This window comes from Lipophrys pholis (assembly GCF_963383615.2).
Source record: "Lipophrys pholis genome assembly, chromosome: 13".
In the NCBI taxonomy this organism is placed as follows: domain Eukaryota; kingdom Metazoa; phylum Chordata; class Actinopteri; order Blenniiformes; family Blenniidae; genus Lipophrys; species Lipophrys pholis.
Genome location: NC_137632.1, coordinates 4,632,912 through 4,648,348, shown reverse-complemented (window position 1 = coordinate 4,648,348; position 15,437 = coordinate 4,632,912). Strand labels below are relative to the sequence as shown.

The window sequence follows — 15,437 nt, the reverse complement described above, 5'->3', positions numbered from 1 at the left end:
ATGCTTCCATGGGCTTTTCATGACTGTTGTAAGGAAAACATGCGTATGCGTGCCATTTCAGAAATACATACATGCTTACTGTGCACCAGATGCGGCCTTTCTTTAATTTGTAGGCTCAAGACAAATTACAACAATTTGTCATTCGTGTTAACACTGGCCTACTTTACAGACCACTTGCCTGTTGATCTATGGCTGAATAGTAACTAGTCTTCACAGTGTCAGCAGTAATTGTGTGTCACGTGCTGCTTTGCCTGGAAACCATTTCATGCATAAACAAGCTGATGTTGAAGGCCTCTGTTTTTCCAATTCTCATTCTGAATCAGAATTAGCATCAGTAAGGTACTGGGAAAATTGGCAGTATTCCACTGCTCAAAAGATTTTCACGATATTTTCCTTGAAAGGCTTTCACTTCCTCTTGTCAGCAAAGAGGAAAGGAGGCCAACTCCATGATGGATAGCAAATGAAAGATATCAACTTCTCTTCCTTTTTTAAAATCCATGGCCTTTTTAGGTCAGCCTCGTGCATCACTACATACTATTTCTAGTGCTATAGACCCAGTTTTTGTCATAAAACATGAATAAAAACATGAAGATTATGTAGATTGTTCTCTAGAATAAAGTAGAACATGAAATTCAATAGATACGACCCGCAAATATATTCAGTACGGTAAAGAACAAGGACACAACCAGGACAGCATGATGAAGAGGTCTAGCAAGAGGAGGATGTCCACAGACCTCAGATATAAATGATGGTGTGCAGTAATCTACAGCCTTCGTGTTTTGCTTAGGTTCAGAAATTTTTATTCATCTGTACATGCCTTGCACCTCTCATGCTACTTATTAGGAATACATTGGAGAACAGCCTCGTTTCATTACGTCATTTCCACCCTGCATGTTGTGTGCTTCCACATAGATTGAATAAATTAATGAATGAGCAGTATTGCCATGTATGAAAAACAAAATGATGTTTAACAGCAAGCAGCAACCTGAGAAGATGAGAATTTAAAGATTGTAGGCAAGAACCTAAACTTTCTATATTTCCACCAAATTAGACAGCAAACAACTTTTTTTTATTGTGTTTTCGGCAATTCAGTAGGAGACAAAGCCGATAAAGTAGTGAGTGTTTTCTGGTGAAGGAACCTTGCTGTTTGCACAAAGTCGCTTTATTGACTACACCTGCTGTCTTTCTATGACACACCCATATTTCATCCATATGTCATTTCCCAAGCAGCTCATTATGTTTTCAGGGTCTATCTGCAGGCCATGAGGACTGATTAGGCTGTCACTCTAAACGCAGCATGTTTCTGCTTTCAGCCTCAGTTTCAGTTATGAATAACGTTATTCTCTTTGTAAAGTTCAAGAGTAAACCTAAATTGATTTGATGAGATATTTCAAAAGCTTGAGATCCAATGCAACCCTAATTTAAAAGTTTAAAGGCAATTTAACAGGCTCTGGCTGTTTGCCATAACAGGTCTCTCCCCTTGCACTGCCAAACTTCGGCTCGGATGGTTGGCACTGCCAATTTGGTTCGGCAGTCCGAGGTCCTTCTGAACAAAATTATGTCCTTTTGCTCAGCAGGACTCTGGACTGCAAACATTTCGTCTTGTTCTCATCGTGCATGAAATGGCCTTAAAGGTGTGGGTGAATGTGCGTGTACTCATTTGGATTTCCTCACCCGCTAGATTATAGAGTCAAAGGCGGATTGCAGTGCCTGAATGGATTAAATGTATGTTGAAACAGTGATTGAAAATATATTAAGATAATACATTATCTATATGTTTATATGTGATGACGTGCTGAAGGACATGTGGTCGTATCACTTCCCAGCAGTTATAATTCAACTGGATGCCACAAGTAGATGACAAAGCCTGTGCAGCCTGTCCAGTTTCAATTAAAACAATGCATCAAACTTGCAATGCTGTTAATTGGGGGGGGGGGGGGGTCTTGCTCAGGTACCCCCAGTGCATGTTTTTGGGAATGTGGGAGGAAACTGAAGTACACGGAGGAAACCCACGCACACACAGGGAGAACATAGAAACTCCACACATATTTGCCACATTTTCGAACCCACCACCTTCTTGCTGTGAGGCGAACCACTGCGCCACCGTGCGGCCATAAAACTTTAAAAATAGATTTCATGGCGTCTATTTATTTGTAAGAAGAACCTTATTGTTCTCATAACATTCTCAGCACGTGTGAACGAGATGGCAATCTACCACAGTGCAACCCCCCAAAAAAAACAAAAAACAAAAAAATTAAATAAAATAAAACAAACACTTGATGCTACGTTGCCTTTGATACCACAACATCTGTGGTGTTCACGCAGACAAATTATGTAATTTGTTAGCAATAAAGGCAAAAATATTAAATAAAACATAATGCAATATTGAGCCAAAGAATTTTATTGATAAGAATGTGGAAAATTATAACATGAATGAAGTAGTTAACAGATTTAATGAATTCTTTGTAAACGTTGGACCTGAACAAGCAAAACAGATCCCTGATACTGGGAATTATGGAGAGCATATACTAGAAAGAAATCCTTGTTCTTTGTTTCTTAAAGCTGTGACAGAACAGGAAATATTGGATATTGTCACAAAAAGCAAGAATAAAAACTCTACAGATTGTAATGATATTGATATGTCACTAGTGAAAAGGGTAATAGAAGGCATCTCCAAACCATTAACATACATATGGAATGTTTCATTTCAAACCGGGAACAAGCATCATTTCACTAACTATAGTCCGTCTCATTATTACCACAATTCTCAAAAATACTGGAAAAACTCTTTAACAACATATTGGACTCATTCTTAGAAAAACAACATACTTGCAGAGAATCAGTATAGATTTAGATCAAATAGATCAACAACACTGGCAATAACTGAAGCAATAGAACTAATCACCAATGCTATAGACCACAAGAAATATGCTGCAGGGGTGTTCATAGACTTGAAGAAAGCATTTGACACAATCAACCATGACATATTAATCAATAAGCTGGAAAGAAATGGTGTCAGGAAAATAGTGCTTGATTGGGTCAAAAGCTATTTAAGTGGGAGGCAGCAGTTTGTAAAGTTGGGTGACTACTCCTCATGTCTGGAGATTGTGGCGTCCCACAGGGGTCAGTATTGGGTCCCAAACTTTTAATTTTATATATTAATGATATGTGTAAGGTTTCTAAGCTACTGCATTTTGTACTGTTTGCTGATGTTACTAATATTTTTCACTCGGGGGATAATATAGTACAATTGCAGGAGGAAATAACTACAGAAATTAACCAATTAAAAAAATGGTTTGGCAGCAAGAAATTATCATTAAATTTAGGAAAAACAAAAGTAATGTTATTTGGCAATTGTAAAATGAACGCACAGGTAAAAATAAAAGTAGAGGGGGTCGAAATTGAGAGTTCATGAAATTAAATTTCCGGGGGTAATTATAGACGACAAAATGAGCTGGAAACCACATATCAAACATATACAGAGCAAAGTCTCAAGAAACATCGCAGTAATGAATAACGCAAAGAAGGTCTTGGATGGCAGATCGCTCCATACTCTATACTGTTCACTAGTCTCTCCTTATTTGCAGTACTGTGCTGAAGTTTGGGGCAACAACTACAAAACCACATTATCTTCAATAAATATCCTTCAGAAAAGAGCAATACGGATCCTTCACACAGCCGCTCATCAGGAACACACAAACACTTTATTTCTGAAGTCACAATTACTCAAGCTGACTGACATTGTGCAATACCAAACAGCACAAATAATGTTCAAAGCAAAACATAATCTATTACCAGGGAATATTCAGCAATTGTTCAAAAATGATGAAGAGTCTTATAATCTAAGGAGGAAGTGTAACTTTAAAGAACCAAGATTTCGTACGACCAGAAAAGGGTTTTGTCTCTCAGTATGCGGGGTGAGACTACTGAACGGGTTTACTGTGGAATTGAAGCAATGTTCAAATATGAGACAGTTTAAAATGCTGTATAAAATTATGATTTTCAAAAGGTATGAAGATGAAGAAGGTGTGGAACATCACTAGGCTATTTAAGGGGCAAATGTCTAGTCATTTATTTTGGTTAATTCTATTGTTCGTTTCTTTCCTTGCATTGATTAGTTTTGCTCGTCTCGCTTGTAGTGTTTGTGTGTAGTGTTTGTGTGTATTGTGCTTGTATGGTACATGTAGATTTATATGTGGGACTGTACATGTGTAAATGGATGAATGTATTAGGCTGTGTGTGTATGTTTATATGTAATAATGCATTAACATGAGTGTTTAATTAGTGTGCATATATTATAGAATGTTAAGTACATCTTACAGCATTCGCGTTATGCATTATGTGTGTACTATGTGTGCTTGTGTGTGGGTATAGGTGTTTATGTCTGTAGATATGTATGAATGGACGTGTATGTATATATATTCTATGTACTGCACAGGACGTGTGTGTGTGTGTGTGTGTGTGTGTGTGTGTGTGTGTGTGTGTGTGTGTGTGTGTGTGTGTGTGTGTGTGTGTGTGTGTGTAAGAGATGGAAGGAAATTAATTATGCTATTCACTTGAGGACAAGGGGTGTGAGTAAATAAGTTTTACTTCTCACTCCTTTTCGAATATTCATCTGATTATGTTTGTCTTAATTTATTTTTATATTATTATTACTGTTATTGAGTTATCGATTTATTTGAGAGGAAAACTTTGTTGTTTTTCTTTTTTCCTTATTTTTTTGGTTTCGTACCTTGATATTCCAAATAAACATTTCACCAAAAGAAGCCAAGCTCACGCTTTAGCCAGAGATGCTGCAGCAGGATCTTAATTGACGCCTGTTGGTGCGTCTGATGAAGGAAAGCCTTTTTTCCAATTAAACACCTCGCTCTTTTCTTAGCATTCAAAACTCAGTGTCCAGTACAAACATGCTCATATTTCCAATACATTCATCCGTGTACCTCGCTACAGTGGGGAAAAAAAAAAAAAAGAAAAACTGTTACCAACAAAGAAAGGTTCCCAATATATAGTCCACCTGCCAATTAACTTGACACCCAATACACTGAGCACCATAAATAAAGGTACATTCTGCACCTACAACACATTTATTTTGCTGTCAGAATAAAGATCCTCCTGAAGAGACCAGATGTTGAAACTGAACAGGCACCCAGAATGCTCGGCTTTAAAGCCATCAAAAGAGCTATTTACACATTTATAATTCTATCCTTAAATGTACAAAAAGAAACCACTGCAGGAAAAACACGACTATCAATCTGAATGGCGCAGGTTGAGCATTTCACGTGACACGTTCACTCAAGCAGGACTCCACAAATGTTGAGCTGCCACTCACATGTTTAAGAAAATCAGCAGATCTGACACCAGGCCAAGTCTGCTCTGTGTCGTTTCTCTGATAATCGAACCAGATGTACGCTTCACAATTGAATGACCACTTTTTCTGATGACAAATGCTGGGTCTTGTGTTGTCATTTTAGTGAGTAAATAGGTTCAAAAGAAGTGTTAATATCGACATAAAGGAGTAGAACCAAGAGCTGTCCTTGTCGGTATGTATTGGCGTGAAAACCTGTGTGCTTTTGTCTGGCTTTGTTTATATTCTTTGTTTAATTATTTCTTGTCACCTGGCATTTAAAGTCGTCGTCTTCGTCATCGCCCCCCCCCCAGTGCCCGTTTCCCCCCCCCACAAATTGCGTAACACTTTCATAACGTCTAACTTTTAAATGTTAATGAATTTCGATTACATGACTGGGCAACAGATGTAAAGTTTGATATTCTCTTCCATGCGCACAAGCGATTGACAGTTTGACTCTGAAAGCCACCAATTTCTAAGAATTCTCTGTGCAAGTGTGAAAAAGATAATGAGCTCCTGAGGAGGAGCAGGAGACGAGGCAGATAAATAAATATCACCTGCCTGAAGGAAAGGCAAGAGAAGTCACTCATATCTGATCATCAAAGGCTGCTGTCAATCAAGTCAAAATCAAAGAGCCTTAATAAATGAAATTGTGAAGAGCTTTGCTGAATGTTTCATCATAGAACTCAACACAGACTAGTTACAAGATTTGTTTACATGACGCCAGCGATACTAAATTTACCTCTGAAAAACACCTTTAATACAGAAACTCCTAATAAAATTAGGAGAAAGGTTGCACGATAATATACTTTATATATTACTATACTAGTATTCTGACTATTTTAAATTTTAGAACATTACATTATGCAGCAAAAATGCAGACATACACACATTCATGTGCAGAAACATGCCATTGGATTTATTTCATTATATAACAAGACCAATTATGGATATAACAAAGGGAAAGAAAGAAAGAACTGATTATATGACGATCATCCTACCTAGGCTGAAAGAAATGTATTAAAAAAAAAAAACATGAGTTTAGAAAAACGAGCAGACAGTGTCATTGCGTTGGGGAGAAAAATGAAACAGCAAAAATAGATTGTGGTAAATCAACAGGAATCTGTATCAGATTATTATGGTGAGAAGGTGCTGTGCAGAGTTATTTCTGCGTGTAATTGAAACTGTCATGTTTCTTTTTTGTTTCTATTCCACACTACTTAGAAGGATAATGTTTCCATTACAAGCAATTTATTTTCAGTCATGTTGGCTGAACTGATAAAACCTCTTCTTATTACCTTTTAGTTTTGTCGACTTCCCTCAGAAAGCCGGTTATAAAACCAGTGCCTGTCAGTCAGTGAGCAGATCCAAGCTGAAGTCGCACTGCTCGCAGACCGGACGCTGCACATCACTGGATCTTTCAATACTTTATGCTATTTTTTAATGCAAATATAGTATCAAATCAATTTTTTACAATTTCAAGTTGGCTTGTTGACGAGTGACATTGAGTTCCAAACGTATCGAATGCATTGAAGTGGTGTGTTTGGTCATGCACCAACAATAATTTCTGATTTGGGGCGATAGAACAAAGCCTAAGACCTAATCATTACTGTTTTTTTCTGATCAATGACTTGTCGATTTATTTTGCTACATCCAGTTTGCATCCCAGGTGGCCACAATTTCCATTCTTTGAAAGGGGTTTATGAACTCTTGAGAAACCTTCATAATTCTCCAATTATAACGTTTTGACAACACGTGAACTCACTCCGCACAGAGTCAGAAATCATCCCTTGTGGAGAATCATGTTCAAATCATTAGTGACATCCTTTACTGTGAAAAATCACAGAGTCAAAAGCCAAACGGCAGAAGTTTTTCAATGTGAGTTTGTTACTTGGGTTCTAGAGTAGCATGGGATTAACTGCATCGTTACTGCTGCAGACTGTGAGGTTTTGGCTTTCTTAAGTGTAATAGTTGATACACCCACAGCAACGTACTTCAGTACACAAAAACAACAACATGTGTCTCTCAAAGAAGCAAACCAAGGACCAACCATTGATTTTAGGGGCATTTAAAGTGACTTCAGGACCTTCTTTTGCCTCAGATCTGCCCTAACTCTTCATGTCAGAGATTCAACAAGGTGCTGGACTCATACCATAGATATTTTAATTCGTATTGACATGAGAGCGTCACAGTTGACACAGAACATCCATGATGTAAATATCACTTTCAACCATACCCCAAAGGTATTTTGTTACTGGATTGAGAGCTGGTTACTCTGAGGGGCAATTTAAACTGTAAATTCCTTGTTGTTTTCAAAGAACCAGTTTGAGATGATTTGAGCTTTGTGGCATGGTATGTTATCCTGCTGGAAGTAGCCACTGGAAGACGACAGGCTGTGATCATTTAAAGGATGGACAGAAACCGCACCCAGGTAGGCTGTGACATAAACAATGCTCAACTGATACTAAAGGCCAAAGGTGTCACAACAAGCTATTGATACGGGACAGCATGGAGTCACACTTTCATGTTGTTTACACTAAATCTGTTAAAGTTTTAGTGAGCCTGTGTGAACTGTATCCTCAGGGTTCCTGTTCTGACCTGACAGCAGGGACATCTGCTGTGGTGTGGTCATAATACGCGGATTCTTCTTCTTCTTCTTTAAAAAATAAAAAATAGGTTATTGTTTCATTTCTATCATCTGAAACCGATATGGCTATTCCCCTCTGCGTCAGACTTTTCACTGTGAAACTGAGATAGTTGTGTGTAAAAAGCCCAGTAATTCAGCCCAAACCGTCTGCCAGCAACAGACATGCCACCATACGACCGTAAAAACAGCCATCTGTGATCCGACTCACTGCACGACGTGTTACAACAGATTTAACGCCACAATCAAAGAAAGTGCTACAAGTGCCCCTTTGCCAATTGCAGTGAATAGTGGCCTTAAGTAGAGCAGAAGTTTTTTTATTCCACAGAGGACGTCAGACTGTAACTTATACAACTTTATAAAGTTGCAGCGACAAAAGAACCTTTTGTTTTCTTGACTCTATACTGAGATTATCTTGAATAAAGACTTGAAAAGATGAAAATTTAATAAGGAGTATTCGTACCGATAATCAACTATTATGAAGAAATAAATCTATTTCCACCAACGTGTGCAACAAATTTAGAACAACAATACCTGCTTCATGTAGGCGTAGCACATAGTCTCTGCAACACGCTTCCCCTCATCGTAACACGCCCGAGGACCAATTGGGTTGACATGACCCCAGTACTCCTCATTTTGGGGGTGAACTTCTGGATCTGAAACAAATAACAGCTTCATTTACGTGCTCAGCAGATGAGATGAAACGCCTCGAGATAAAATACACTGGAGAAGTTTAGAGTCTGCTGATATTTGTTTCTGACTGAATTATTTCTGTCTGATAAGGCCTCGTTGTACAAAGAGAAGATTCTGAGTGGTGAAAAATGCTGCCTCGGGGTCATTAATATTACGCCGTAAATTACAACCGCTACCGCGTGAAACAGTCATCGGGGGGGAAAATGGCAGATGTGGCATTTTGGGGGATTTGGAGGATTTTGGAATTTGCCACTGCAGCACATCAAAACCTCCATCCACTTCTTAAATGGCATACAGAGAACATTATGAAGCATTTATTAAAGACGTTTAGAAAGTTTGGCAATGTCCAAGCATTCCACAGTTCAGTTCACTTACATAAATGACACTCGACAGTGTGGCGCAAATCTTTCTTACCTCCATAAACCTCGGAAGTAGAAGCCAAGAGAAGTCTTGCACCAACACGTTTGGCCAAACCTACGACACCCAACAAAACACTGTTAGAAAATTTACTTTGTTACAATTAAAGAAACTCTAAACAGTGACATTTAGCAGAAATACGTGTTTGTGCAAAAACAATATAACACTAAATGGAGCGCCGCCAATATAACACAATCTATAAAATATTGTTTGTGATAACTACACATGGCGTTGGAAAATTGTTTGGTGCTTTTGTGACAACGCTTTCAATCTCCTCAGATCTATCACAAACATTCATACGAGAGCGATACGTCATCTGAACCTGGTCAGGGTATTAATTCTTTCTTGGGATTGATTTGTACAATGTTTTCGACCGATAACCATGAATTTCCCAACAATGGCCTGTATTATGCTTTGTGGAGGCTTTAGTAAACACGACGCGACCTCAGTGCAGCACATTCTTAATGCACACGCCTCATGAGAGAAACACGCCGCAGATATCAGCTGTAGAACACTTCATGTATAGCAATCCAATACCTGAATTCGATAGATTCTAACACTTTGCATGTGAAAGCTTAATAAACACCGAGCGTGAAGCAAGAGGAGGTTTCTCTCACTCACACACAAAATGATAAGAATGTTTAACAAGTAGAACATATTTTTCAGGACACAGGCGGCAAGCAGATGGTTAAAGGTTGAGAATTTAATGAGACCAAGACCTTTTTTGAATTTTTTAGCGCCACTAGATTAATCCAACTTTAAATACGGTTGGACTATGCAATCTGTTTTTGATTCCAAATCACACAATTATTTTCGGTTTTGTGCTCAAACGTAGAAATGTTGAAAGGAGGCATAGAAATTTTGAATTTGTAGACACCAACACAAAGAAAGCAGGGCAGAGCCAATAGAAAGGCAGAAAAAGTAGTTGTATAAATAAGAAATTAGGCATTTTACATCTAATTAATTCATTGCCTATAAAAACAACGTTTGAGAGAGGACGGCATTTAAAACAATTTGGGAGACGTTCAAGAATTTGTTGAAAACTTGTGGAACGGTTTTTGAAAACGCTTCTTAAAACCCAATTCCAAAAGCTTTGAGGATTGTACCATCTATTTTACATCAAACAGTTCAGGTTTTGGCTGTATTATGCAAATAATTAGCCGTATGTGAACACACTCATGCCAACAACTTCAAAATGAGCTTTATTGTTTCATTAAATCAAAGTGTCTTGTGTTTAGTATTTGGTATGCTGTTTATGTTATTCTGGATCTGTGAAAAGCGCAGATGATAGGATCATATTTGATTTCCACATTGTCCCAATGATAAGAGGAAAAAATAAAAAAATATTCAAGTCTTCTTTGATAAACCTAAAGATTAGGACAGGGATAAAGGTAAATATATACAGTGGTATGAAGAGGTGCTTGCCCCCTTCCTGATTTCTTACTTTTTTGCATGTTTTCCACACTTAAATGTTTCAGATCATCAAACAAATGTAAACACTAGTCAAAGATATCACAAGTAAACACAAAATGCTGTTTTTAAATGAAGGGTTTTATTATTGAGAAAGAAAAAAATTCAAAGCTACAAGGCCCTGTGTGAAAAAGTGTTTGCCCCCTCAACCTAATAACTGGTTGGGCAACCCTTAGCAGCAACTACTGCAGTCAAGGCTTTGCGATAACTTGCAATGAGTCTTTTACGTCGCAGTGGAGGAATTCTAGCCCACTCGTCTTTGCAAAATTGTTGTAATTCAGCCACATTGGAGGGTTTTCGAGCATGAACCACCTTTTTAAGGTCCTGCCACAGCATCTCAATAGGATGGAGGTCAGGACTTTGACTAGGCCACTCCAAAGTCTTCATTTTGTTTTTATGCAGCCATTCAGACATAGACTTGCTGGTGTGTTTTGGATCATTGTCCTGCAGAAGAACCCAAGAACCCTTCAGCTTGAGGTCAGGAACAGACACTCTCCTTCAGGATATTTTGGTAGAAAGCAGCATTCATGCTTCCATTTATCACAGCAAGTCTTCTAGGTCGTGAAGCAGCAAAACAGCCCCAGACCATCACACTGCCGCCACCATGTTTTGGTGATGTAATGGGACACAGACCTTCCAAAAGGTTCAACTTTTGTCTCATCAGTCCACAGGATATTTTCACAAAAGTCTTGGGAATCATCAAGATGTTTTCTGGCAAAAATGAGACAAACCATAATGTTTTTTTTGCTTAGCAGTGGTTTTGGTCTTGGAACATTTCTGCCCAGTCTCTTTCTTATGGTGGAGTCATGAACTCTGACCTTAACTGAGGCAATTGATGACTGCAGTTCTTCAGACGTTGTTGTTGGGTCTCTTGTCACCTCTTGGATGAGTCGTCGCTGCGCTCTTGGGGTAATTTTGGTCGGCCAGCCACTCCTGTTTTCACCATTTGTGGATAACGGCTCTCACTGTGGTTCACTGGAGTCTCAAAGCTTTAGAAACGGCTTTATAACCTTTTCCGGACTTATATTCAATTACTTTTTTTCCTCATTTGTTCCTGAATTTCTTTGGCTCTTGGAATGTCTATAGCTTTTGAGGACCTCTTTGTCTACTTCACTTTGTCAGGTAGGTCCTATTTAAGTAATTTCTAGATTGAGAACAGGAGTGCAGTAATCAGGCAGTAATCAGGCCTGGGTGTGGCTACAGAAATTGAACTCAGGTGTGATCTACCACATTTTTGTTTTAACAGGACCTGGGGGACAAACACTTTTTCACACAGGGCCATGTAGCTTTGGATTTTTTTCTTCCTCATTAATCAAATCCTTCATTTAAAAACTGCAGTTTGTGTTTACTTGAGTTATCTTTAACTAATGTTTACATTTGTTTGATGATCTGAAACATTTAAGCGTGGAAAATATGCAAAAAATTAAGAATTCGGGAAGGGAGCAAACAGTTTCTCACACCACTGCACTTGTCTTGAGCTCTGTCCTTTGCTAAACACAACATAAAAAAAGATCAGAACACATGAAGATACTCACCGAGCATGTTAAGTGTTCCAATGGTGTTGGTTTTGAGAGTTTTGATGGGATTGTACATGTAGTTCGGCGGTGAAGCTGGAGATGCCAGGTGATAGATCTGGTCCACTGTGAAGAGCAACAGAAACTATCATCCCACCTGAATGGTCACATGATATGGCTTTTTATCAATAGGCGCCTGCCCTCCTCATTATTCCACATCTGCTCACAAAACAGCTACACCAAGCAGATCAGACTTGCTTATGGAACAAGGTCTAATTAAGTCTCTATATACCAGGACTGTGCATCTTCACTGGTCTCATGATTCGATTCTGATTCTCTCGTCAATGATTCCATTCCACAGTGCTATGTGTTGTATCCTGAATGTTCTCATGGCTAACTTTTCTCATTCATGAATACAAGCAGTCAGATAAATATGAACTTGCTTTTTAATTACAGATTTAATTTTAGGCTTTTGGCATCCTGGCTTCCTTCTATACATCTGAATAATCAGATATATATCTATTTACTGTGAAGCACTTTGGTCACATTGAGTGTTGTAAAGGGCTGTATAAATAAATGTTGAAAATGATGATTGATTGATCTATGACATCCTGCAAATGACTGCATGTAGACTGAGCTTGTATGTAGAGTAAGTTTTTCTAATGCTTTTACTTTCAACCCTTCATCAGGTGCATCACTGTATTCAGTCGATGTTGTAGTGCAGAGTTGAAGACCAGGTTCAGTTAGTCCCTAGAGTACTGTAAAGTACTTCAGTTTAAACCCAGTTAGGAATGCAGAAGGGAGTTTTTACTTAGTGTTCAAATGGAGAGCACGTCTGCACTACGACACAATGCTCTTTTTCACAACCATTATGTATATAGAGTGATTTAATGTTCTCTATAGTGGACTATTGTGGACTATTTCTCCAATGTTATGCCTCAGTCTCACAGTCTAAAATCCTGGCAGGACCTGGATATTTTCAGGTGGGATCAAGTTGTCCTGCAGGCTGAACTCGGAAGCGGTACAACAGAGGTGTGCCGTCTCAGGAATAAAGAACTACAATCGGAGGGATCAATATTTCCAAATGAGGTGAGTTGGTGGTGCAGAGGAACAGAACTGAAGGAATACAGAATAATGCAAATTGTTATTTATCAAACCGTGACAGACTTATCTGTTTCTAAACTCTGAGTGGTTTCACATTGCAATGGGAAGACAGAAGAACCCCACCATTCTAATCTGTCCCTCACAACAACTCAGGTGATGGCGCAGCCCCCCAACATCAAGGCAAGGAACATCCACCCGAGGCTCTGATAGACCCACGTGGACAAGCTGGATGGAGACTTTGGTCATTTTAACACCTCGATAGCTTCAGATCAGTGGTGCTAATCACCCAACGAAATCCTCCTGGTAGTTTCTGTCAATCTGCACGAAGTTCGAGCCCACTCCTGCAAGCTCAATTATTTTCCAGCGAAAGCTCACAAGATTGAAGTGGGTGGTATCTATCAGGCTTTCTAGAGAACTTGGTGATGACATATCTATTAAATACATGCACACCTCCAGTTTACCTACTGGCTTTGAGGTTTTGATGATGCTGTCACTGATGTGAATACCAAATTCTCTGCCACCTGGAATATCCCACAAGAACGTGACACTCATTTTTTTATGTAATTTACCTCGGGGCTCTGACACACAGTCTGCACGTCAAGGAGCTAAGTTGGAGAATTCAGAGGTGGACTTTGGCCTCACATTGTGGATCCTTCACTAAATGCTCAACATGGTTTCAGGCAGCGAGCCGTCCAGCCGTCATTTGGACGGTCAATTTTCGTAAAAGACGACTGAAAAAATAGCAGACGTGTTGCTCAAAGCTTCTAAAATATGTCAATAATGGCCATCACTATTTGTCATCGTCTAGTTTTGCATGAATTCATCCCTTTTCTGCAAAATATAGCAAATTATTGGCTCGTGTACATTACCACAACTGACTTCCGGTTTGTATTATGCCCCGTAACAAGCAGCATGATTGGTCAATTGATACCATGTGGTATATACCTTTTGAAAGGCGGCCTCTGATTGGCTTGTTATTGTCAGACTCATCCTGGTGCGTTCAAATGCTAAAGTAGAAAGGAGGATTTTCCTTTCCAAGATGCTGAGGAAATAAGGTGGTTTTAATTATACAGACCTATGATTTATCTAATTTTTCACTGAAATGAGAAAAGGAAGATGAAATTGCACTGTATGTGGCCCCTGAACTAAAAAGTGGCTGGCTTTAGAGCGAGATCCCTGCTCTGAGAAAAGGGGGATTATTTACATATATATAACCATTATTTGTGATACTACCCAGGTTTTACTGTATTTTGATAATAACACTGGCAAAGCTTGACAACCAACAGTAGTTATGAACCAGTTGTAATCTGTGTAAATCAAACACCTCTTCCGCTCACCTTCAATGTAGAGCGGCTCCACCACATCATGATTGATGAGCTCAAAGTTCTCATGACCAATCCAGTGCTCCACATTCCTTTTTCTCCCTGTGAAGAAGTTGTCCACCACAGTCACCTCGTGGCCATCCATCATCAGTTTGTCAGTTAGATGGGAACCCACAAACCCAGCTCCGCCAGTTATCTAGAGAGAGAACACGCATATATTATATTAGTATACATCAACTTACATTGACAATGAAGACAATACATTTAAATGCTATTAATATAATATATACATCAGTGCAGAGATGAAAACAGACTTGACATAAGTGAACACTGTGGTGTGCATCTTTGGGGATGGTCTCCCATCAGAAGCAGGTAAGGAGCGAGAGTTATGTGATGCATAAAGGCGATGTTTGAGATAAATTAGGAAGTGAAGGAGAGCACCAAATGATGCAGTGGCTGGAATGTTTGTCAGCTGTCAATCTGTGGGAAGCAATAAAGAGTCGAGTCGACTCCTCCGGCCCCCTCATCTTTCACGACTTCCACAATACCATAACAAATTGCATTATTAAAAAAAAAAAAAAAAAAAAAGCCTATAATTCACAAAGAAGATTAAAACTGCTTCTGTGTAAAACTGTATTGCATCGATTTCCTTCGAAATTAAGTGTGTATAGGCATCTGCTGCACAAGGTCAAGCAAATATAAGGTTGCGTCCAATTTGATGAGCGACATAAGCCTGCTGGAGGAGAGCACAAGCTGCATCCCTGGATTCACTGACAACAATGAGCAGCATCACACAAAATAGTCAAGCTCATTCTGCTGCAGTGCAATACCACAAACATGTTAAAAGTTTCAACACCGCTCATTGTTTTGTGTTTTTACTTTTCGCATGTCTTTCCTTTGTGATGAATAGGATTTTTCAGGAGCGTTTC

At 38.9% G+C, this 15,437-nt stretch overlaps 1 protein-coding gene across 1 annotated transcript in view; it reads right to left on the bottom strand.

Moving 5' to 3' along the window:
- Positions 1-15,437, bottom strand: part of uxs1 (UDP-glucuronate decarboxylase 1) — a 59,920-nt gene that overhangs the window by 19,485 nt on the left and 24,998 nt on the right. The window contains exons 6-9 of the mRNA XM_080479048.1: positions 14,524-14,704; positions 12,104-12,208; positions 9,096-9,155; positions 8,523-8,644 (exon numbers count right to left, since the gene is read on the bottom strand). Of these exons, the coding sequence (XP_080335174.1) occupies positions 8,523-8,644; positions 9,096-9,155; positions 12,104-12,208; positions 14,524-14,704 (468 nt within the window). The remainder of the gene's footprint in view (positions 1-8,522; positions 8,645-9,095; positions 9,156-12,103; positions 12,209-14,523; positions 14,705-15,437) is intronic.